A 23,794-nucleotide genomic window follows, 5' to 3' on the forward strand; every position below is an offset into this window, starting at 1 on the left:
AACACTGGGTACGCTCAGGGCTCCCCACCTGCTGCCAGAATCCAGGACTCACCACAGTGTAGGGGGTGCTTCAGAAGGGGCTTTGGAGGCCCACAGACCCAGGTTCCTACGAGCTGTACGGAGCCTAGGTTTCTTCATGTAGAATATGGAGACTATTATGTTAAAAGTGCTCTGCCTCAGAGGGTTGCAGTGAACATTTACAGAGATAAAGCAGGTGGACCCCTCAGCAGAGAGCCTCACATGGCAAAGGCTCAACAAATGTGTGCTCTTATCACACGCGAGTATATAGGGGCCCCACGGAAAACAAATACACCACGAGGCTGCTCTTGTACCCACCCCCACCTCCCTGAAGACCCTCAGGCCTAGAGCTGGTCATCTCCAAGATCTCTCCCCAGCCAGCCAACCCCTCTCTAGGTCACTGCCACAAGCAAGCCCCTGCTGTCTGCCGTCTTCTGGCCTCCTGCCCCCGTTAGAGGGAAAGGTCAACTGCAGAGAGATGTGATAGCCTCAGGTTGGGCTCGGGCTCCCAGTGCCATCCCCACTCGCTCCCACCCTAGATGCCCCTGTGTCCACCAGCTTCTGTGACTCCTGAGGTGTCCACAGTGTGCCAGGTGGCTTCCCATCATCCCCCCACCCCTACGGCCCCCACAGAACAGAGCCGGACACTGGGTACAAACTGCAGTTTATTAAGGCTCCAGAGTGAGAATTGGCACTTGATTCTGGGCAGGGGCAGGGGTGTCAGTGGAACCCAAAGGAGCTGGGCCCAAACAAGTTAGAGGGACTGCCCCCATTCCCCCTACCCCCCAATAAATAAAGTCTCAGCTCCATCTCAGGGTGCTGGCACAGGGCAAGAAGCCCTCACTGAGGAGGACCCAGGGCTGCTGCCTACTTCATCATCTTTCTCTCCACACCGGACCCGGCCACAGGTCAGTGCCCAACAGGGCCTCGTGGTGCTGGTGCTCTGACAGGGCCAGGGTGAGACGTGAGACCTGTCCCCACTGGAGGACTCTGGGGTGGGGATCTGGCCTCCCCCGTGGCCAATCATGGTCCGAGGCTGCCCAGGGCAGGCTCAGATGGGGCCTGCATTGGGGACACTGTGCGCATCCCAGGTCGGGGCCCAGCCTGGGCCACAGCTAGATATGCAGCTCCGTGTCATCGGGTGGCTCCAGGCCGGACTCTGCACTCAGTGCTGAGGCTGAGGGGCCCTGGGCCACCCCAAATGGCGAGACGACAGGTGAGCGAGCAGCCAGAGGAGACAGTGAGGGCGAGAAGCTGGGGGACATGGCAGCTGAGGACAGGGAACCTTCATGGCTGATGGGGGAGCGGTGAGAGGCTGGTGGGAAGATGGCCCGGGTCGTAGCCGTGCTGGCTGGCTTGGGGGGCACAGACTTGGCTCCTGGGTGGGCCACGGCAGTGATGAGGGGTGGTGGGTCAATACGGGGAGCCGGGGGACACGGCCGAGCCTCATCCTTGAGCCGGGCGATCTCTGTGAAGACGCTGGCCAGCGGCTGGAACTGAGGGCACCAGCTCAGCAGGTAGTCCCAGTTATAGCTGCCACGGAGCTCCTCCTCCCCAGCCACAATGGCCGTCAGTGCTCCTGCCACACATGGCTTGCCATCTGCTGGAAAGCCATAGTCCCCAGTGGGTGCAGGGCTTAGGCCACAGCCCCCCAAGAAGGCTGTGGCAGCGGCTGGGGGGCCCTCCTCTCGGTACAGAGTGGCCCCTGCACCCGGCAGCAGCAGCCCTGCCTTGCGGCCCTTATACCAGGTGTCGGGGGCAGGTGGCTCGCAGGATGTGTCACTCAGTCCATCTGCATCCTGCTGGATGCCGGAGTCAGGGCCACGGGCAGCCAGAGAGGAAGCCACACTGGCCACACGGGGGAACTCGTTGATCATGCGGATCTCGTCATCCTCTGCAGCCTCCGCTGAGCCTCGGCCGCTTGAGTGTGAAGGGTCCAGGGAGCCACCACGGGGGTAGGGTCCTCCAGCTCCTGGCCCACCATAGCTGGGGAGAGTCTGGTGATACAGGTGCTCTGAAGGCGGTGGGCTGGGTGGCTCTCGGCCCAGCTTCTGTAGAGAGCCACTGGCCAGGGGTGCTGCCTGTGACATCGGGCCAGGTGCCGCCTCAGCCTTGCGGCTCCGGGCCCGCACCAGCCCTAGGACCAGGGCTGCCAATGCGAGCACCACCACGACTCCCAGGGAGGCCGCCACAGCCCCCACCAATAGCAGGTTAAGGTCAGGTGCCAGGCCCAGCGCAGTGTGGGTGATGTCCACAGTTACGGGCACTGTGGCACTCCGGGAACCAGGCAGAGGCCCCCGTGCTACCACCTCCAGCCTCAGCTCCCGTGGTGCCTCACGTCGGGTCCGGCCCCCACCCCCAGAGGTGCCTGTTCCGCTGCCTGGTGCCCGGCTGTCCACCCGCAGGTACAGGGCACCTGTAGTCTGGTTGATACCAAAATAGGGGGAAGAGGTGGCAAGGGAATAGAGCACCAGGCCATCAGCACCTCCATCCTCGTCTGTGGCCTGCACGTGACCCAGGCTGTGGCCACGCCGGGCACCTTCCGGCACTTGGAAGTGGAAAGCTGGAGCCAAGAACACTGGGTCATATTCATCCTCACCAGTCACCAGCACTGACACAGTGACTGAGGCTGACAAATTCCCAGCATCGGTAGCACCCACCAGCAACTGGAAGCTTCCTGTGTGCTCATAGTCAAAGGCCACTCGTGCCCGCAACTCCCCTGTTGAGCTGTTCAGCGCAAATGCCTCGCGGCCCTCAGGCCCCGGCCCAGCGTCCAGCAGGTCATAGCGGAGCCTTCCGAAAGCCCCAGCATCGCCATCCGTCGCATGCAGAGTAGTCACGAGAGTGCCTGGAGGCTGGTTCTCTGCCAGGCTGGTGCTGAGCAAGCCCAGAGGGAAGGCTGGCCTGTGGTCATTCACATCCTGCACCTCGATGGTCACTGGTGCCAGGGCAAAGTGTGCCCCGGCAGGGTCGGCAGCCCGCACGACAAGCTGATGTCGAGCCTGGGTCTCACAGTCCAAGGGGTGGGCCAGTCGCAAGTCACCCGAGCTCTCATCCAGCTGAAAGAGCCCAAAAGGGTCGCCTGAGCTGAGGGTGAAACGCACAAGGCCATGCGGGCCTGGGTCAGCGTCGGAGGCCTCCACGTGCAGCAGCTCGGCTCCAACAGGTGTGTCCTCAGGTACTGCCACACGGTAGGATGCTCGGGTGAAGACAGGTGGGTTATCATTGACATCCAGCACACTGACGGTGACCGGCACAGCCGAGCTTCGAGGTGGCTGCCCCCGGTCAGCTGCAGCCACAGTTAGATTGTACTGGGCAAGGCTTTCGAAGTCTAGAGGCTCAAGCAACACCAGGCAGCCCAGGGCCCGGGGGCCTAGTCCATCACCCTCCCCCGTCTCAGCCAGCCGGGGTTCCAGCTGGAAGACTCGGCCCCGGTTGCCACTGACAATGCTATAGTCCACGGCGGCGTGGGTGCGGCTTCCGTCGGCATCTGTGGCCTCCAGGGTGAGCAGGGTGGAACCAGGGGGCAGATCCTCAGTTACCGCCACACGGTAGTGTGACAATGTGAAGCTCGGGGTGTGGTCGTTCTGGTCCTGCAGCTGCACGTGCACTGTGGTGCGTGCTGCCCGAGCCGGCGTCCCATGATCTCGTGCTTCCAGCACCACGTCCACCACTCCTGGCCCTTCATGGCCCAAGGCCGTTGTCCCCACTGTTGTGAACAAGGTCCCTGAGATGAGAAGGGAATGAAGAGAAATATGCCATCAGCAGAGGCTGTGGGTGAGCAGAGTGACCCTTCGAGGACTGGGAAATGGCCTCGGAAGTCAGACTCCAGGGAGTGGCCTGTGTGCTAGGAGATTACAGAGGGGCCTCCAGGATTCAGAGAATGGCTTCTAGGCATGCAGTCAGGACAGTGCTTAAAATAGAGACAAAGGGCAGAAAATGTCCTCCCTGGGTCAGAGATCTAGGGAGTTAAGAGTTCAGGCAAGAAATTCCAGGAATGAGGTCAAAACATGGCCCAGCACAGTCAAGGATAAGGGGTAGATCCCAGGAAGGACGCACCGTTGTTGGGGTCAACACTGAAGCCCTCAGCAGGGGAAGCCAGGTGGTAGGAGACATGACCATTGGCACCTGAATCCCGGTCAGTCGCAGAGACGGAGAGAATGGCACTGCCTGGGGGTGTGTGCTCAAGCAGTATCACCTGGGGTGTGAGGACAAGGGTTTAAGGCCAAGCGTCCCAGCTGCCCACTCAGCCTATGTTCTGGAGCCTGGTCTCATGAGCTCTGCTTGGCATCCGTCCCAGCTTGGAGCCCATCTACCCCTTAGAATTTGGACTGTGCCCCTTCCCCCATTTGTGGGCACCGGATGAAGAACCTGGACACAGTTCCCAGGACTTATAAGGCTGGTCTTATATCCCCAAAGATCCGTCCCCAAGTCAGTTCTGACATCCAGCCCACCTCAGATCCTTCCAGCCTTGTCACTCCCCTCCGTTGTGAACAACCCTGGGCCCAGAGGTGGGGGCATCAGTACCTGGTAGAGGGTCTGTGAGAAGGCGGGTGCATTGTCATTGACATCCTCCACGAGCACCGTGAGGTTGGCACGGCCCTCGTGAGGCCCGTCATGTGCCAGGAGCTGCAGGTGGTAGCGGTCACGCTGCTCGAAATCCAAGGGGCCCGTGAGGGAGAGGCGGCCACCATAGCGGCCTACACTGAAGGGATCCTGGGGCCCAGAAGGGCTCAGCACATACCACAGTACTGGTCCTGAGTCCACATCATTCCCTGTTACCTGTGCAATCTCTGAGCCCAATAGTGCATCTGCAATACATGGGACAAGTGTGTTTGGCATGGTCCCAGAGGCCCCTGGAGCCCCAGAGTGGGGAAAAGTGCTTCCCTACCGCCCTTTGTACCTCTCACTTTACCCAGTCCTCACCTTCCGACACTCGGAGCTCCCAGGGCTGGGGGATGGTGGGGCGATTGTCATTGGTGTCGATGACCATCACCGTCAGGGTAGCTGAGCCCACCAGGGCTGGGCTTCCTCTGTCTGTGGCCATCAGCACCAGCCTGAACACAGAGCACAATCGGGGTGGGGCCTGGGGATAAGGGAGAACCTTGGGCAGGGATAGGAGGGCTCAGGACAGGCTGGGGGGTGGGGAACTCAAGACGTGGCCTAGGGATTGAAGGGGATTCCGTGCGGGGCTCAAAACTGGATGGACCTGGGATGGAGTCTCAGGGTCTACAGACCCACCCAAGCCTCACCGTGTTTCGGCCCAGATCTCACGGTCCAGGATAGCTGTGGTAGTGATAGTGCCTGTGGCTGAGTCCACACGGAACAATCCCCGGGCTGGCTGGGATGCGGCCAGACTGTAGGAGATCTGTCCACTGGGGCCTTGATCCAGGTCATCTGCTTCGACCTGGGGAAAGCAGGAGGCTGCTGGCACTGGGCTGGCCACAGACAAAGTCCGCCCAGCCCTGCCCCCCATCTTCCCGTCACACCCCACACCTGCAGCAGGGGTCCCTCCAAGGGCCTGGACTCGGGCAAGAAGGCCACGTAGTGGGGCCGCAGGAAGCGGGGAGCATTGTCGTTGGCATCTTGCAGGGTTAGGGTCAGCACGGAGAAGGCAAAGGCTCCTCCACTCTCCGCCTGCAGCACCAGTCGCAGCCGTGGGTTTGCCTCAAAGTCCAGCCCCTCTGCTGAGCGAACCGTGACGGCTCCTGGAGGGAGGTGGAATGTATCACTGACAGACCTCTTGCTTGCCCTAGAGCCTCCTGTCTGAGGCCCGCTACTCAAGGGCAGCCTCTCCCCAACCAGAGACTCCTCGGGCCCAAAGAGGACCCCCGCCAGGAGCCTGTCCCCTCACAGAGCCCCCTGCTCCCGCCCCTTACCTGTACTAGGCTGGATGGAGAATGTCCCTTTCTCATTCCCACTGAGAATGCTGTATGTGATGGGTCCACTTGAGCCCCCTGTATGGATAGCCTTGGGGGAGACAATGGGAGTCCCTGCAGAGGGGATGATATTGGTTGAAATGTGAGCACTAGACGGAGGGAGTCTGGGGACTATTTTTAGTTAGTAACCCCAACCCATCCAGGGATACAAAGCTGGGCGACACGGTTGGGCACCCACCTGGGGGTGCATTCTCACGGAGCATGGCTTCGCTACTGGCCCGGGGAAAGCGGGGTCCACGCTCAGACTCTCCCTGCAGCCCAACAATGACCACACCAGTGGCAGAGCGAGCTGGACGGCCAAGGTCGGTTGCCACGATGAAGAGGACACGATCCTGGGGACCCAGGGATACAGGGGAGCGGGCCACACGGATTTCACCAGTGTAAGAGTCCACAGTGGTGCCAGGAGGTGGTGTGCCTGCCAGCCGGTATAGGATAGAGGCATTGGCACCAGCGTCACGGTCTTCAGCTCGCAGAGTGGCCAGAGCCAGGGTTGGGGTACTGAGGCTAGGGCCTGGGCGGGGCAGGCGCAGCCTCAGGGGACTGGTGGGGAAGGTGGGCGCGTGGTCATTGACATCGCGCACCATGATGGTGATAGGCACCGTGGTGCTTAGGGGTCCAGCAGCTGCACCATCCACTGCATTCACGGTAAAGGCATAACTGGGACACTGCTCTCTGTCCAGGGCTGTGGCTGTGCGCAATTCCCCAGAGCTGGGCTCCAGCAGGAAGGCTCCTGCTGCACCTGCACCCAGGTAGTAGGTCACGCGGCCATTGGGCCCAGCATCAGGATCATGAGCCTGTAGCTGCAGCAGCAGGGTCCCTGCAGGTGCATCCTCAGGCACCTCCACAGAGTAGGCAGGCACAGGGAAGGCGGGGGCATGGTCATTAGCATCCAGCACTGTCACTGTCACAAACAGAGTAGCGCTGAGAGCTGGCTGGCCTCCATCCCGGGCTTCTATCTGCAGCTGGAATGCTGGCTCCACCTCCCGGTCTAGTGGCCTCATGGTGCCAAACTCCCCTGAAGCTAGGTCCAGAACAAAGGCTTCTGATGGGTCCCCATCTGCAGAGAAGGGCATGCACACATAAACATACATGTGTCAGCCCGTGGGAGTGGGGGTGATTTACAGGCAACCTGGCAAAGAAAGAGAAAGAGAGAGGGAGAGAGAAAAGAGGGAAAGTGGGATAAAGGCAGAGAAACAAAGAGAAACACAGAAGGTAAAGAAAGACACTGCAAAGTAGCTTTTCTAAGAGTGTGGTCTGCAGACCCCAGGGATTCCCCTGAGACCCTTTTGGGGAGTACATAAGATCAAAACTATTTTCATAGTAATACTAAGACATTGTATGACTTTTTCATTCTCATCAACTCACAAATGCAGAGTGGGGTCCGGATGCTACATGACATGTGATGACATCATGACTTGGATGGTTAATGGAATGTGTGTGCTTGTGTAGTCTTGTGTTTCCCAGAATATTCTAGGTAGAAAGTTTAGAGCATAAATATGTGTTGTTTTCAGAGATTCACTCGTTTTTGCTGGCTTGCGTTCGGTTACACATGCTGTAATCTTTGTAACCTCATTACTGTCCAACAAATTGTTAGTTGAAACCCTAACATTTCCTTGGGCCTACGCAGAAATACGGCAAGTGGTATACTTCATTGGCTTGTTTTGCAATGATATTTTAAAATTTTCTCATCTTTAATATCAAATATTGTAAATACTGATATAATTTGTTTACTATATATTTTATATATTAAATTATTATTTCACATTTTATTATATCAATAAATGCTGATATCATATAAGCCAAAGTTCTTTACAGTTCTCAAAAATTAAGAATGTTAAGGGTTCCTGAGACGAAAAAGTTTGAGAACAACTGCTCTACAGGGAGAGACAATCAAGAAAGAAAAGAAACAAAAAGATAAAAAGAGACAAAGAGGAGATCAAGAACTGGAGGGGCACAGAAATAGATGCTTGGAGACACAGAAACATAAAGAGAAGGAAAAGGAGACCCGGGCACGCTGGGTCTGACACAGGCCAACAAGGAGTACACCTGGGCAAGTGGGTGCGGGAAGGTTCTCACCCAGGATGCGGTACTGCAGCTGCCCGTTGGCTCCCACATCCGGGTCAGAGGCCCGCAGCGTGGTAAGGGTCTGTGGGTCCTGGCCCTCAGGCACCTCCAGGGAGAGATGGGCACTCCCAAAGGTTGGGGCGTGGTCATTCTCATCCTCCACAGCCACTCGCACTGTGACATGGGTCAACAGCGGAGGCGAGCCCCCATCCCGGGCATACACTATCGGGAAGCAAAATCAGTGAGATCCAGCCTGCTCCCATCCCATGGAGGAATCCACACCACATAGTGTTCCCCAGGTGCACACAAAAATCAGAACATGTCCCTCTCTCCACACCCCACAAGCACACAGGCACACATACATATATGTGGTGGTGTGACAGAAAAGGCACTAAGTGAGGTAACAAAAGATCTGAGTTCAAGTCCCAGCTCTGCCACTTCCAAGTTGTGTTAGCCTAAGCAAGTTACTTAATCTCTTTGGTACTCAATATCCACTTGCTCCTCTGTTAAACGGCTGCAGTGTAACCTGAGGGAACCTTAGAGGGCATAGCTGCGACATTATGCATTTGAGAGCGTGATCACACTGGTGACAGCCTAGACGTCAGTTCAACTTGCACTCTGCCAAACTCTTGACTCCCCAAAAGGATTAAAAATATAATAGAGGGCTTCCCTGGTGGCGCAGTGGTTGAGAGTCCGCCTGCTGATGCAGAGGACACGGGTTCGTGCCCCGGTCCGGGAAGATCCCACATGCCGCGAAGCGGCTGGGCCCGTGAGCCATGGCTGCTGAGCCTGCCCGTCCGGAGCCTGTGCTCCACAACGGGAGAGGCCACAACAGTGAGAGGCCCGCGTACCGCAAAAATAAATAAATAAAATAAAATAAAATAAAAAAATATATATATATAATAGAAACTGTGCTGTAAGCTTATAAAATGTACTTTGCGGGTCCTGCCCACGTAACACTGCTGTTTCCAGCGCCTCAGGCTTTGGGGATCCTGCAAACGCGCACCTGTCAGATTGATCTCCTCCTGCTCCTCCCGATCCAGGGCCCGAAGAGTTGTAAGAACTCCAGTGTCTGGGTCCAGGGAGAAGCTTTCGCCAGAGATGCCTCCATAAGTCACTTGCCCATTGGCCCCTGAGGAGGGGCAGCGTGGGGGAAGATCAGAGGGTGAATATATCCTTTCTTGACCCAGTCCATCCCTCTTTCAACCCATCCCCCCAGGCCTTACCCAGGTCTGGGTCGGTTGCCCGCAGAGTGAGCAGAGATGTGCCAGGCGGGCTGTTCTCACGCAAGAGGACGCTGTACTCCTGCTGTTGGAAAGTGGGTGCCTCATCGTTGACGTCGGCGACACTGACAGTCAGGAGCTGTGTGGCTGAGCGCGGCGGGGAGCCGTGGTCGGAGGCCACCACAGTCAGCAAGAATTCAGCTCGCTGTTCACGGTCCAGGGACCGCACCACGGACAGCGCTCCTAGTTGAGCGGTAGGGCGGGTTGGAAGGAAACCTCAACACTCGCCCCACATCAGCACCCTCCTCGTCCCCACCCCCACCCCCGGCCCAACTCACCGGTACTGGGGTGTAGCCGGAAGTAGCCGTCCCCGCCAGCTGCCAGGCGATAGGACACGCGTGCAGCCTCGCCCAGGTCCGGGTCCCGGGCTACCACATGCAGCGCTGCGGGCCCCGGCGGCTGATCCTCAGAGAGGCGCACACGTGAGGGCGACGCAAAGACCGGAGCGTTGTCATTCTCATCCGTGACAAAGACGCGCGCGGAAACGCGTGCTGCGCGGCGGCGGCTGGCATTGGCAGGCCGGTCGGTGGCTTCCACGAGCAGCAGCAGAGCGGGAGTGGTCTCCCGGTCCAGGCCTCTCGGGGCGCTGAGCGCCCCGGTGCGTGAGTCCAGGCGAAGCGCGGGCACGGGCGGCTCCTGGCGCAGCAGACGGTAGCGCACGTCGCTGTTGGGGCCCGGGCCGTCGGCGTCCGACGCGCGGAAAGTGTACAGCGTCGCCCCCGGCTCTGGGTTCTCCGGAAGCGCCAGAGCCAGCGGGTCACGCGCGAAGGCCGGCGCATGCTCGTTCTCGTCCTGCACGCGCACCTGCACTCGCAGCAGCCGCGCGCCCGCGCCTCCCGGCCCCTCGGCGCGCACTGTGAGCGCGCGCCACGCCGGGCCCGCCTCGAAGTCCAGGGGCCGCGCCAGGTACAAGCGCCCGGAGGCCGCGTCCAGCGCGAAAGTGCCCTCCGGGTCCGCGCCGCCCACCAGTGTGTAGGTGAGTGCGCCCACTCCCGCCGACTCTGGCGGCGCCACCGAGCCCAACAGAGAGCCGGGCTGGAGGCCCTCGGCTGCTGTCACGGTCAGCACGACAGGCACAGGTGCGGCCGGGTCTGGGTCTGAGGGTTCCGGCGGAGGCTCAGCCGAGCGAGCTGAGGGAAGCACCTGTTGTGGACCCAGGAGGGAGTACGGAATCAGGCGGACCCATGTAAAAGGGAATCTGGGCTGGCCTGCTGAGTAGCAGGAAGGGCGGTCAGAGTGGCCTGACTAGAGGAGAGGGTGCCCACACTGGTGACCAAGGAGACGTGGACAGATTGGAGGAAGGGCAGCCATACCTGCACCAGCAGCTGGAGGCTGGAGCTCCGAGGGGGGCTGCCTTGGTCGTGAGCACTTAGCGTCAGCACATAGTGAGGCCGCTCTGCTCGGGTCAGGGGTGCTGCAGTGAGCAGCTCCCCTGAGTGAGGGTGCAGAGAGAAGAGCTCTGAGCCAGGGCCTGGGGACAGGCAGAGGAAGGGCGAGGCCTTGGGTTCCAGAGCTGGGCATGTCATGAGGGCCTGCCATCACCCACCAACTCCCTTCTCTCCAGCCCCCGTACCAGTTAGCATGTATAGGATTGTTCCATTCTCCCCCTCGTCCGGATCCCTGGCCTGCAGAGTTGTCACCAGCGTTCCTGGAGGCACACCATCTGGTACCTGTGGGAACACAACTCATCTACAGTTGTCTCCTTCCTGTTCTTGAGACAACTCAGGATGGAGTTCCCATCACCTATGTTCAGGCAGAGCCCCGTTTTTGCTCTCAAACCTGTTCCAAGACGCAGACTCTCTTACTTACACCTACAGTTCTAAGCAGAGACCCATATACCCTCTTACTTCTTCAGGGCAGAGTACTGCAGCTTCACATACCTGTACGGGGAGGCCCCCACCAGCAGCCCCTGAAGCCTGCAGGAAGGTGGGGCTGTTGTCATTGAGGTCGAGCACTGCAATGTGTATGGTGCCTGTGACACTGCGGGGTGGGCTCCCCCCATCCTGCACCTGCACCAGGAGCTGGTAGCTGCTCTGCCGCTCACGGTCCAGAGTTTGGAGTGTGGTAACCTCTCCTGGGAGTGCAGGACAGACAGAGATCATGTATGGGGTAGCTAGGGATGCAGAGCCTGAGGTCCATGAGAGGCCGGGGTTTGGGGAGTGTGGAAGGGAATGCCCGGGTAAAACTCTAGCTCAGTCCTGGTCCTCGTGGCCAGGCTCTGGGGAGCGTGTCTGGGTGCTCACCCAGTCAGAGGATGAGGCTATGGGCTCTCAGATTTTGGGTCCCAGTGCTCACCAGTCTGGGGGTGGATGCGGAAGGCCTTGCTGTCTTCTGACAGCTGTCGCAGGCTGTAGGTCAGACGTCCATTGGGTCCTGAGTCTCGGTCAGTGGCAAAGACCCGGCCCACACTGGTCCCTGGGGGCTGGTTCTCAGCCACAGCCAGGAAGGTGGGCTCCTCAAACAAGCGGGGACTGTGGTCATTCTGGTTGAGGATGCTGACCCTCACGGTGGCTGTGGCTGTCTGCTGCCCCAACTCAGCTTTGGACCCAGACACTGCCGTTACTTTCAGCGTGTATAACTCCTGGGCCTCACGGTCCAGTGCTGCTCGCACCCAGAGCCACCCAGTCTGTGGCTCCAGGCCAAAGGGGCTACTTGGCCCATCTGCTGCAAGGCGGTAGGTGACAGGGCCCCCATCTGGTGCTCGAGCCTGCACTTGCAGGACTTGAGTTCCAGGGGTGGTGCCTGAGGGCAGGTCCACACGGTAGGTAGGGCTGTCGAAGTGGGGAGCCAGCCCACGGGTCCCCAAGTCCTGTACCACCACCCGCAGTCGAAAGTGGCTGGTGCGGGGTGGGGAGCCGCCATCCCGGGCTTCCAGCTCCAGTTCATGGGCTGGCCCCCCTGGAGGCCCCAGAGGACCCATAAGCAGTATGTGGCCTGTGGTGGGGTCCACAGTGAAGGCCCCGCCACCCCCAGCAAGCAGGGTAAAGGTTACTCGACTGTTAACGCCTGAGTCGGGGTCCAGAGCCCGCAGTGTATAGATGGGAGTCCCTGGGGCAGTGCTTGGCGGCAGCAACACCGTGTCTTCAGGTGCAGGGAAGGCAGGGGAGTTGTCATTCACATCATCCAGCAGCACACGCACCCGAGCTACGGCGAAAGCCGGGGGCACTCCACTGCCTGCCCGTACCTCCAGCTCTAGCACTGGTCCCAGCAGCTCCCGGTCCAGAGCTCGAAGCGTTTGTAACAGCCCTGTGGCCCCATCTAGGGAGAAGAGTCCTCGGGGATCCCCACCTGATAGGGTGAGGGTCACAGGCCCCAGGCGACCTAGGGAAGAGGAAAGAAGGGTCAGAAAAGAGATGGGGGGGCATCTATTGAGTTGGAGCCCAGACTCCGATCCCCAAAAGGGCTAGGCAGTGCCCACACCTGGGCCTTTCGAAGTATTAGGGGGAGGGGCAGGTGTTGGCAGAGAAGCTGGGTGGCACCAGGGTGACATTCGTGTACCTGGGGATGAAGCAGAGTGCCTGTACCATGCCCACGGAGGTGGCGGGGATTGGAACCAGAGTGTTTTGTGTTGGGGCTATCAGTGGTGTGATACTCGAGGGTTATGTTGGGGTGTCTGGGTACGGCACCGAATGGATATAATGATAAGTGATACCTGATGGATTGTGTGCTTGGACTACACCCACACTGGTGCCTGGTGCCACATCCTCTGGCACAGAAAAGACATACTGTAGTTGCTCAAATACTGGTGGTATGGGAGTTCCAGGCACAATGCTGACGTTGACTCGGGCACTGGGCTCTGCCTGCAGGCCACCTCCATCCTGAGCCCCGATCTCCAGCTGCACCACGGAATTGGCCCGTCTGGCCAAGGGCCAGGCTACCGTCAACAGCCCTGGGAGGACGGAGAAGTGGAGATGTATAAGGAAACAGAATAGAGCTGGAAAGGTTGGGGGGTGGGGGGCAGGCAGTGCTTCATTTAGGCAGATGGGGAGGCAAGCCCTGGGAATGTGAAGATCCTCACCTGAGTGCTCATCCAAGGCAAACAGTGGGGGGCTATTGCCAGCCAGGATGTGGTAGGAGAGTCGCCCGTGGGGTCCCTGGTCAGGGTCATGGGCACGCACCCTCAGCACAGCTGTGCCTGGTGTACTGTGGGCGCTCAGACTGGCAGCATACTCCCGTGGATAAAACTGAGGTGGGTTGTCATTCTCGTCTGACACAAACACCTTCACGTACACCATAGACTTGAGGCCTCCCTGGTGAGACATGCAGCCGTTAAGTCAGGTGGCCCTTGATTGGCCCTGGTGAATGCCCTACCCCAGTCTGCCCACAGACTGTCCACTCACCCCATCCACAGCTGTCACTGTGAAGTCGAAGCTTGAGGGCCCCTGATCGCGGTCCAGGGTCCGGGTCGTGCACACGTCGCCACTGTGGGCATCGATGCGGAATGGGGGAGACCCCGAGGCCCCAAGTCCGGCACCCAAGGAATAGGAGAGGAGGCCAAATGGGCCACTGTCTGCATCTGTGGCTGTCACCTGGGGAGAGGCTGGGGTGAGTAATGCCCCATCTTTTTGGCCAGAAAAGCCATAACTAAGGGGCAACTGGAAGGAGCAGGCCCTGGGCCAGTTGGTGCCCAGAGTCTTGGGATGGTGGACACACAGAAGGGACTAGTAGGACACGGGCCAAAATCCAAACCCAGCTCAGACCTCACCACTTGCGTTAGGTTCCTGTGAGACTCTGATCACAACATTTTTGTCGACTGGTCAATATAGAACTTTGTTTTATGTGTGTTTCTGTTTAAAGGCACCTTATTTAATATATATTGTTGGTTCATTAACACTGAATTCATGGCCAATGGCACAACTCATAACTAAATGAAACTTATCTAACACATGTATTTTCTCCATAAGGCACAGCACAGCCTTCTTGTGTTTAGGAAAACAGACATCACTTCAGCACTACAGTTGGGGACAATTTTATACAGCAAAATCACCAAACAAAAAGCACAAAAATGAAAAAACGTGGCATTAAACAGACCACGAAAAGGACCCTTGTTTACCATATAAGAGCTGTAACATGAAGGCAGAGCTTTGCCTTGTTCGACCTCAGCCGGGAATGTGCTTGTTGAGAGACTTGAATTTTCCATCCTTCTGCACATGTCCGGGAATGACTGTGAAAGCTCCATGAGTATTGATTCAAGGGTTACAAATAGATTTTAGAGAGTTGGCGAATTCACAAATACAGAATCTGCAAATGATGAGGACCAACTGTACTTAAAAGGAGAGTGCTAAGGGCTGTGATAGCAAATTCCAGGTGGGTCACAGGGAGTTAATAACCATCGCCAAGTCTCATAATCACTCCAATCAGAGAACTGGCTGACCGACAGAGTTATTGAGACTGATGTTATAGGCCTGCTCTTTATTGCGTTTGGTTATAAAGTGGGATCTGATTGGTACTCGGATCTGGTAACTGGAGTGATCAGGATCTGCACTATGAATTTATGGGATGTGGCTCAGGCACCTTTAGCGTCCCTTCATCTCTCAAGCCAACCTCATTGGAAATGAGAAAGGGAGAACTGCAGGTCTATAGGAAAATACCGAGGTCATTAAGTTCCAGGGGCTCCCCAAAACTAAGAAATAGGGGAAGGTTTTCCTGGTGACTTCTCAGGCATCTCCCAGACTGGCTCAGGAAGAGTTTATGACTGGACACCAATGTCAGGAGCCTCTGAACATTTCAGAGCCAGATCAGCAGGAGACACCATTCCAAAAGCTTCTGAGCCTAGGACAGGGCCAGGCACACAGTAGGTACTCTATGTATATTTGTTCATTTAGTAAACAGGGCCAGGCACACAGTAGGTACTCTATGTATATTTGTTCATTGAGTAAACAGACATTCAGATTGCCCTGCCTTACAACAAAAGCTTCTTTCAAACTAAGTTTTATAAATTGGGTGCACATTAGGCCCTCAGTAGTGAGTTAGCTGGTGCAGGCTGCTGTAGCTTGTGACAAAGTACTCTTTGTGGCTACACGGGCCTCAGGGTCATGATATGCTGCAAAAGGAAGCTGGAGAGTTCCCCTTTCTTGGCCAGAAAATGTTGCTCAGAGAGAAGCCTAGCCGAGGACTGCTGATCGTTGCCCGGGCCTTTGACAGAAGTGATTTGTGCCATTGTTTACCCTCCTGAGAGACACTAAGACCTTGCCATGCTGAACCCTGGAAACAGCTCCTGCCCCAACTCTTTACTATGGCTGTGGGCCTGGATATCCCAGGAGACAAACTTCCCCCTGGATCAGTCTGGCGGGCTGCAGCACAGCTGCCGCACCGTCTCCAGAAGCTGTTAAAGACCTCTGCCCTCTGACCCGCTGCAGGAAGAAAGCAATAAATAGTGGTCAAGAGAAGTTGTCAGGAAGTGACCCCAAAAGGCGCAGGGGCCGTTGACTGGAAATGACCAAGGCAGAAGTGAATTTTCTGGCCTGTGCAGCCCCTGCTCAGAGGTCCTAGTGCAATTGCAGTCTCCAGTTTCAGCAGGCTCTCAGCCTTGCTACATAGTCCAACCTTGGTCAGCTCCCACTTCCAGCTCTGCCTGAAAGCTGTAACTAACCTCATCTCTCTCCTCTTGTCCCCACCCCACCCCACCCCTAGCTCTCATCACATGCACTAGTGCAAGGAGAAAATAAAGACCTTCATCTGTGAACTCTCTAAAATTCCTAGCAGACCACAAACTTACTTCATCTGCCCCATGCTGACCTCCTTCCCAGGTGTCCCTCCTGCTTTGGCACTTTAACACTGTGCTCTCCTGCTTCTCCACCCACTGCTTCCCCACTCCCAGCCTCCCTCCACCTCTCCTTACTCTGTCTGTTATACACTGTTGTTCTCTGGAATCTTTCCTTGGCCTCTTCTTATTCTGCACACGCTCAGGGCCTTCTCTTCCACTGCTGTGGCTTTGACCCTCATCTGTACTTTGACCCAGACCACTCCTCTGTGCTCCAAACTTGTACATCCAGATGCCTGCTCCACATCTCCACTTGGACGTCCCACAGGCCCCTTAAATCCAACCTGTCCTAAACTAAACTCATGATAATCCCAACCCCTCTCTAATGATTCCTCCATCCACGCAGTTGCTCGAGCCAGCAATGTGTTCTTCCCTTTTCCTCTCTTGGCATATCAATCAAGCAGGGACTAAGTAAATCCTCATTATCCCTCCTACTTGTCTGTTGCTCTCCATCACCATTATCACTGTCCTGACTTGGGCCTGAGTCGTCTCTCCCCTGGATTACTGTAGCTCCCTTCTCATAGGCGTCTGACCCTCCGATCTGTCCTCCATACCAGGACTTCTCAACCTTGGCATGACTGACATTTTGGATCAGATAAACTCTTTGTTGTGGTGCTGTCATGTGCATTATAGGATGTTGACAGCATCTCTACCCACTAGATACCAATAGATCCCACCAGTTGTGACAACCAAAAATATCTCTAAACATTGCCAGATGTCCCCTCCAGAGGGCAAAATCACCAGCCGTTGTGAACCACTGCTCTACACTAACTAATAAAAGCATCTTTTGAGAAGACAAATGTCATATTATTCCTCTACTCAGATGTCTTCAGTGTCCCCGAAAGAAAAATGCTCCAACTCCTCGGCTTGGCTTGACTCCTCACCATCTGGCCTCCTGCAGTCTCATCTCCCACTCTTTCATCTCACACCTTAAATTCCAGAGATACCGAGCCACTTGTAGGCCCTTGAACGAGTCAGACAAGTCAAGCTCTTCCACTTCTCTCTGCGTGTCACCTCTGCTTCAACCCTTCCCTTATCTCGTCCCCTCATCAGCTCCTGCTCATCTTTTAAGTCTCAGCTCAAAGGTCCTTTCTTTTGAGAAAACGTTCGAACTGCCTATCTGTACCTCATGAATATCCCCATATAGAAGTTTTTATTATTGGAATAAAACTGTTTCTCTGCATATGAATCTCACCTCTAGACTATAAACTCCATGAATTAGGTAGTGGTTACTCAGTCATTACTGTGTTCTGTGTCCCTAATACAATGACAGGCACATGGCAGATACTTGATAAACGAATACTGAATGAATCAAATATTAAGACTTCTTGTAACAGTTATGAACACCCAACGGTCATTTTTACCCCTGCTTTCCTATGATTACTACTAGTAAAAACTCCAGGAAACCACCTGGAGAGATGCCCTCTTGCTTCAGGCACTAGTGAGGAGGGAAGACGTTTGGAAGCCACAGCCCATTGGTCCTGGGCCAAGAGGGAGAGTAAACACATGGGCGAGTGGGTGGGAGCTGGACAGCAGTAGGCAGGCAAGTACCCAGAGTCTGGCCAGACAGGAGGTCAGCCAGGCCTAGGCACTGGCTTGAAAGTCTAGGCCAACAGGCAGCTCCTAGAAAATGCTCGGGGATCTGCTGGACTTCTGAGACATAAAGACTTCAAGCACGAATCTCCTAAGAGACCACCCTGCCCCCAGTCTCCTCTCCTGCATCCATATTCCATGGGGCAGCCAAAGCAATCTTTCCAGAAGATGTATCAGATTTGCCTAGAGCCTCTCAATGGCTCCCTGTGATTTCTAATGTAAAGTCAAAGCTTGGCAGCTGGTCCCTGTCTACTCGCTTGTCTCACCTCCCCATAACTCTTTCTCATCAGCACAGTCGAGGCCAACTTGAACAATGCAGTTCCATGAACACATCATGGTGTTCTGTAGCTCTTTCTGTGGCCTTGGAGTCCCTGTCCTCATACCCCATGTTATCCACTTGGCAAAGTCTCACTGCTTCTGCAAAGGTCTGCCTCTAGGCTTCCATAGCCCCTCATATGCAGCCTGATGCATTACTAGTTACTGGTGTGTCTCCTTGCCTAGACTGGGACCGGCCTGGGAATAAGACTGTTTCCTTTCTTTGTTCTCAGGGCCCAGCAGAGTGCCAGGCTTACAGTGGGTAAGTTAATTTTTGAATGTATCACTTACCATTGATCTAATCTCTCTTTCACCCTTAAAGCAAGTTAGCTTCCAAAAAAAAAAAATACAAAAATGGGACTTCCCTGGTGGTCCCAGTAGTTAAGACTGTGCACTTCCATGCAGGGAGCACGGGTTTGATCCCTGGTCGGGAACTAAGATCCCATATGCTGTGTGGCACGGCCAAAAAACAAACAAACAAACAAACAAAAAAACAATCTGTAGTGAGGAGGGAGGGATGAATAGGTAGAGAACAGAGGATTTTTAGGGCAGTGAAACTACTCTCTATAATACTATAGTGTATGTCATTATATATGTCAATTATACATATACTTTATACTTTTGTCCAAACCCATAGAATATACACCACCAAGAGTGAACCCTAATGTAAACTATGGACTTGGGTGGCAGTGATGTGTCAACGTAGGTTCATCTGTTGTAACAAATGTACCACCCTGGCGTGGGATGTTGATAATGCGTGAGGCTATGAGTGGGGGCATGGGGTATATGAGAAATCTGTACCCTCCACTCAATATTGCTATGAATCTAAAACTGCCCCCAAAACATAAAGTCTTGAAAAAAAAAACAAAACCAAATTTGATTATGCCTTTTCTGCCTCAAAGAAGTTCAGTGACCTCTTTTGCCTTCCAAGTAAAGCCCTAGCCCTTCATGGCTTGGTGTCCAAGGACTTCTGCAGTTTGGCCTCAGCCTGCCTCTCCAGTTTCATGCTCCACCCATCTCCTCCAAGCCTGACTTGCAGGAAGCCTGTGGCCCCCACAGCCTCTCCAGGGCTCCTGCCTTTTCCTCTGAGGTCTTCCTGCTCTGGACATTGGGATCTCACTGGATACTTCTTGTTGTCTCTCGTCCTCGTACCTGAGCCCAAGTGTCCCATCAAGGCTCAGTTCCAAGGACAGGGATGGGGGTGTATTCCAGGACACCTCAGCACTAGACTAGGGTTGGAGAGCTCTGTAAATGCTGGCATCTCCCTTGGGGAACAGGAGCCACATGGGTGTGCAGGATCTCCGTCTCTGCCCTGCAGAACAACTTTGAAACTTTAAAGAGTCCTCTCTCATTTCCTGCCACCGCAAGACACATTTTCTCTATATCCAATCTTAATTCTCTCAACTGCCAAGATTACCTGGCCCAGCTCTTGTACCCTGCTTTCTCGTCTTCTCATTAATCCTCACCCTCCGCACAGACTGTGGAGCTCATCGAGTAGGACCGAACCCTCTGGCATATGTCACCATCAACAGATGGCACCTGCAAGGCTTGGTGCCTGCTCTGAGGTCCCCTGTGACCCTCTGATCGATCCACTGCTGCCCACAGAATCATCCTGCTGTGTGCGGGGGTGGGGGGGGGGGCTTACCCACCTGCAGGAAGCAGGTTCCGGGCTGGGTGCCCTCAGGCAAGGAGGCATTGTAGAAAGTCCTCTGGAACTGCGGCTCATTATCATTCACATCCTGCAAGGCCACACTCACTGTGGCAGAGGAGATGAGAGGGGGCAAGCCCCCATCCGTGGCCACCACAATTAGCTGCGGCTGTGGTTCCAACTCATAGTCCAGTGAAGCAGCTGTGGTGATGATGCCTGAAGTGGGGTCGATGGAGAACCAGCGGGTGTGGGCACCTGGGGCCAGGCTATAGGTGACCTGACCGTTGGTGCCCTGGTCAGGGTCCCGGGCCATCACTCGCACCACGAAGCTGCCAGGCAGCGCAACCTCAGGCAGGGGCTCGGGTCGGTAGAGCTGGCGGTCAAAGGCAGGGGCGTTGTCGTTGACATCAGTGACATGCAGCACAAAGGCAGCCTCGGCTCGCAGCGGGGGTGAGCCTGAGTCTGTGGCAGTAACTCGCAAGTTATAGGCATCCCTTTCCTCTCGATCCAGCTGCCGAGCCACGCACACCAGGTAGATGACGCTGTCCTGGGTGCTGAGTGCAAAGTGGCCCTCTCCACCCTCCAGGGACACATTGACATGGGCAAAGTCACCATCGTCTGGGTCTGACACAGAGATTCGAGCAACCAGCTGGCCAGGGGGGGCAGCCTCAGACACTCGGGGGGAGCCGTCCGCACTCAGGAAGATGACAGTCATTGAGGGCTGATTGTCATTGGCATCTCGCACGTGCACCGTCACAAAGGCCGAGCCCAGCTCAGGGTGAGCCCCTCCATCCCGTGCCTGTACCACCAGTTCATGGACCCGCCGTTGCTCGAAGTCCAGTGGCCGCTCCAGCCGCAGCAGCCCCGTGTGTGCGTCGATGGAGAAGGGTCCGTCACCCTCGCTCTGCCTCCGGTTGATCTCATAAGTTACAGCCCCGTTGGCACCGGCATCGGCATCAGAGGCATACACCTGCAAGACAGGACTGCCGGGGGCCAGGCTCTCGGACACCACAGCGTGGTAGCGGCTCTGATTGAAAGCTGGGGCATGGTCATTGATGTCCAGCAACGTCACGTCCAGTAGGGCCTGGGCCCTCCGGGGTGGTGAACCACCGTCGTAGGCCTCCAGTTGCAGCATGTAGTGTGAGCGGTTCTCTCGGTCCAGCCCCCCGGTAACTACCAGCTCAGGCACTGGGGCCCCATCTGGACCGGGACGTGTCTCCAGCCGGAAGGTCTCTCCAGCCCCATCACCAGACAGCGCATAGCCCTGGGTTCCTAGGCGGCCAGCGTCTGCGTCACGAGCAGGCTCCAGTGGGTAGCGGGTGCCAAGAGCGGTATGCTCAGGTATCTGCAGGACAGCTCGAGCCTGTGGGAAGGCTGGAGCGTGGTCATTGATGTCAGCCACTCGCACGGTAACTTCCACGGTGGCGCCATCAGGAGTGACTGCGGTGAAGCGGTAGCGATCCCGCCGCTCGCGGTCCAAGACCCGGGCTGTACGGACCACCCCGCTGTGTTCGTCAATGGCCAGGTCTGTGCCCACACCGCTGCCCTCCTGGGCAGAGATGAAGTACATGGGAGGTGCTGCCGTGCCCGCTGGAAGCCCTGCACTGATGTCCCCGATCAGTGTGCCCGCTGGCTGCTCCTCATCAATCTGCAGGTCCAAGCTCCCAGCCTGGCCCCAGGCGCCCGGCACCCCCGCGCCCAGGAGCAGCAGCAGTGATAGCAGGGGTAGGGGCCTGGGGCTCTGCATGCCTGGGCAAGAAGGTGCAATGCCCCGCTCCTTCTGCATGGCAGGGGCAGTCCAGTTGTGGCTTGGGCTCCAGCTCCAGGCCAGGCTCCGGGCCCAGCTTGATCTCAGGCTTTGGATCAGATCCAACTTGGACCCTGGCTCCAGCTCACGATTCCTGGCCTGGGAGAAAATCGGAAGCAAAAAGGTCATGATGGGGGAGGAATCAACCGTCCAGGCTGGGGTCTAGGCCACACCAGGACTCAAGCATGCTCAGTGCCCCCGCAGGGCCCTTGTGCTGCCTCACACCGTCTGGGGCCCAGGAAGCTCCTCAGGACCCACTCCAGTCTTTACCTGGCAGGTCCCATCCCACTCTGATTCCCGTCCCCCCTCCACCCCCCAGCAGATTGTTTTTTCCTATTGTTCAGACCTAAATGCCTTCAGACTCCCTTCCTTCCATCTGTAGACTTAAACGTGTGGCCAGTTCTTTCTCATTTTTCTTCTCATCCAGGATTAATACCTCAATAATCATGTGCTTGGCAACCTCACCCGAATCTCAACAATGTCGTCTCTGCCAGAGCCTTCTACCAACATTTAACTATGCTGAAGTCTCTCTCTCTTTCTCTCTCTCTCTCTATAATATATATATAATCTCCCTCTCTCTCTCTCTCTCTCTCTCTCTCTCTCTCTCTCTCTCTCTATATATATATATATATATACCTTTAGCCCTACTTCCCTCTCTATTTAACAAGAGATTGAGCACCTGTTATGTGGAGGCACTGGAGACACCTCAGAGAATAAAGGAAACAGTCCAGGAATTGGACAAGTAATTAGAAGTGTGATAAGGGCTGTGAGGGAGGAGTGCCGGGAGCTGTGAAGGCATGGATAGAGGAGGGGCTTACCACAGTCAGGGAGTCAGGGAGTGCTTCTCTGAGGAAGCCACATTCAAGTCAGGATCTACTTAATGTAGGTATTTGCTAGACAATGGTGGGCGGAGAAGAGGGATACAGAAACATTCAGAAGAGGGAACTGAATGGGAGGTTTAGAGTCTGCAGTCAAGAAGGGGCTGAGGGTGTCGGGGCAGGTAGGGCACAACGTGTGTGAGGTGTAGAGTGCTGAGGCAGAAGGTATGAAATGGGGCAGGGGCTCAAAGGCCATACTGATGATTCTGACTTTATGCCGGGGACAAATGGAAGCCATGAAAGCATCTTAAGAGTGGGTGCTGCAATATGGCTCACGTCTTGTGAAGATCTCTACTGCTGCCCCTTTGTAAACAAGGATCACACAGATGGGAAGGTTATCTTAGGACAGCCCTTGTAACACACTTGGGGGAGTCCAGGTGAGGGTGAATTGACGGTGAATTGGATGAGTGTTAGCAAGGAAAATGGGGAGAAGCGGATAGCTCTGCGGGACGTTTCGCAGGTAGAACAGGCAGGACTTGATGATGGCTTGAGGCAGGGGATGAGGGAGTGGGAGGAGTCACAGATGATGGGCAGATTTCGGGCCTGAACCATCAGCTGGACCAAGGCAGCCTTAACTGGCCAGAGAGAGAGACAGAAAGAAATCCAGGGAAGGGCGGTGCCTCTGTGGCTAAGGGAGCCAGGGCTTCAAATGCTGCTGACGTTCAAGAAGGAGGAGGCCTAAAGCCCCATGAAGGCCTTTAAGGACTGAGTGAGAGCCGAATCCGTGGAGACGTTGCCCTCTCGGAAAGGTTTGTTCACTTCCTCCAATTTCTCACCTCTCACCCCCTCCTCCATCTACACAGAGAGTCTTCCTCTCCTGTGACACTGCTTTCACTAAGCTTCCAGTCATCGCTGTACTCTACATCCGATGGACACATTTTTATCTCCTTGCTGGATCATTCTGGAACACTGAAACACTGATCACTGGCTTCTTGAAGCCTAGCCCTCCTGGCCTCCCATGGTGGCCCCCCACCTCTCGCTTCCATTGTACTTCTGTGTCCACTCTTCAGTCCCCTGGGCAAGTTCTTCCTCTGCCCTTAAAAACTGGTGCTCCTCAGGACTCAGTCCAGGGCCGCATGTTTTCCCACTTACCACACTGCCTGGGTGATCTTAGCCACTCCCATGCCTTCAATTCAAATGTATCAATCATCTTCTGTACCGTCTATTTGCTGATGACTTTGCAATCTCCAGCTCTGGAGAGCACTGGAGACACATGTCCAGCCATACAATGGACTTCCTTACAATGTATTCCCAACCTTCACCTCAACCTGATTTTCTTCCTCCATTCCCTTTCCTGTGAACAGCACCACCACTCAGAAACTCTCCTTGCTTTCCCTGCTTTTCTTCAGTCCTGATTTCCAATTAGTCTTCAAAACCTGACCATCTTAACTAGACATGTTTCAAGTCTGCCCTTTCCTATGTTTTCACACTGTTGCTGTCCCAGTCCAAGCACTGTCATCCCTCTTTTCGATTCCTGCCACAGCCC

The 23,794-nt window shown here is 55.8% G+C and overlaps 1 protein-coding gene across 1 annotated transcript; it reads right to left on the reverse strand.

Annotated features, from left to right (window-relative positions):
• Positions 1–675: 675 nt before the first annotated feature.
• On the reverse strand, positions 676–23,433 carry LOC115839520 (protocadherin-16). Its single transcript, XM_060293425.1, has 21 exons — positions 23,401–23,433; positions 19,625–21,529; positions 13,645–13,833; positions 13,323–13,554; positions 12,957–13,193; positions 11,600–12,625; positions 11,185–11,378; positions 10,878–10,974; positions 10,618–10,775; positions 9,583–10,447; positions 9,248–9,487; positions 9,028–9,153; positions 8,034–8,243; positions 6,136–7,014; positions 5,898–6,011; positions 5,515–5,726; positions 5,271–5,425; positions 4,945–5,075; positions 4,546–4,829; positions 4,078–4,216; positions 676–3,745 (listed from the first exon to the last, which is right to left on the reverse strand). The coding sequence occupies exons 2-21, from the start codon at positions 21,407–21,409 to the stop codon at positions 1,134–1,136; spliced, it is 9,885 nt and encodes a 3,294-aa protein (XP_060149408.1). The 5' UTR covers positions 21,410–21,529; positions 23,401–23,433; the 3' UTR covers positions 676–1,133.
• Between the last annotated feature and the right edge of the window lie 361 nt (positions 23,434–23,794).

This window comes from Globicephala melas, unplaced genomic scaffold, assembly GCF_963455315.2.
Source record: "Globicephala melas unplaced genomic scaffold, mGloMel1.2 SCAFFOLD_763, whole genome shotgun sequence".
NCBI classification, from domain to species: domain Eukaryota; kingdom Metazoa; phylum Chordata; class Mammalia; order Artiodactyla; family Delphinidae; genus Globicephala; species Globicephala melas.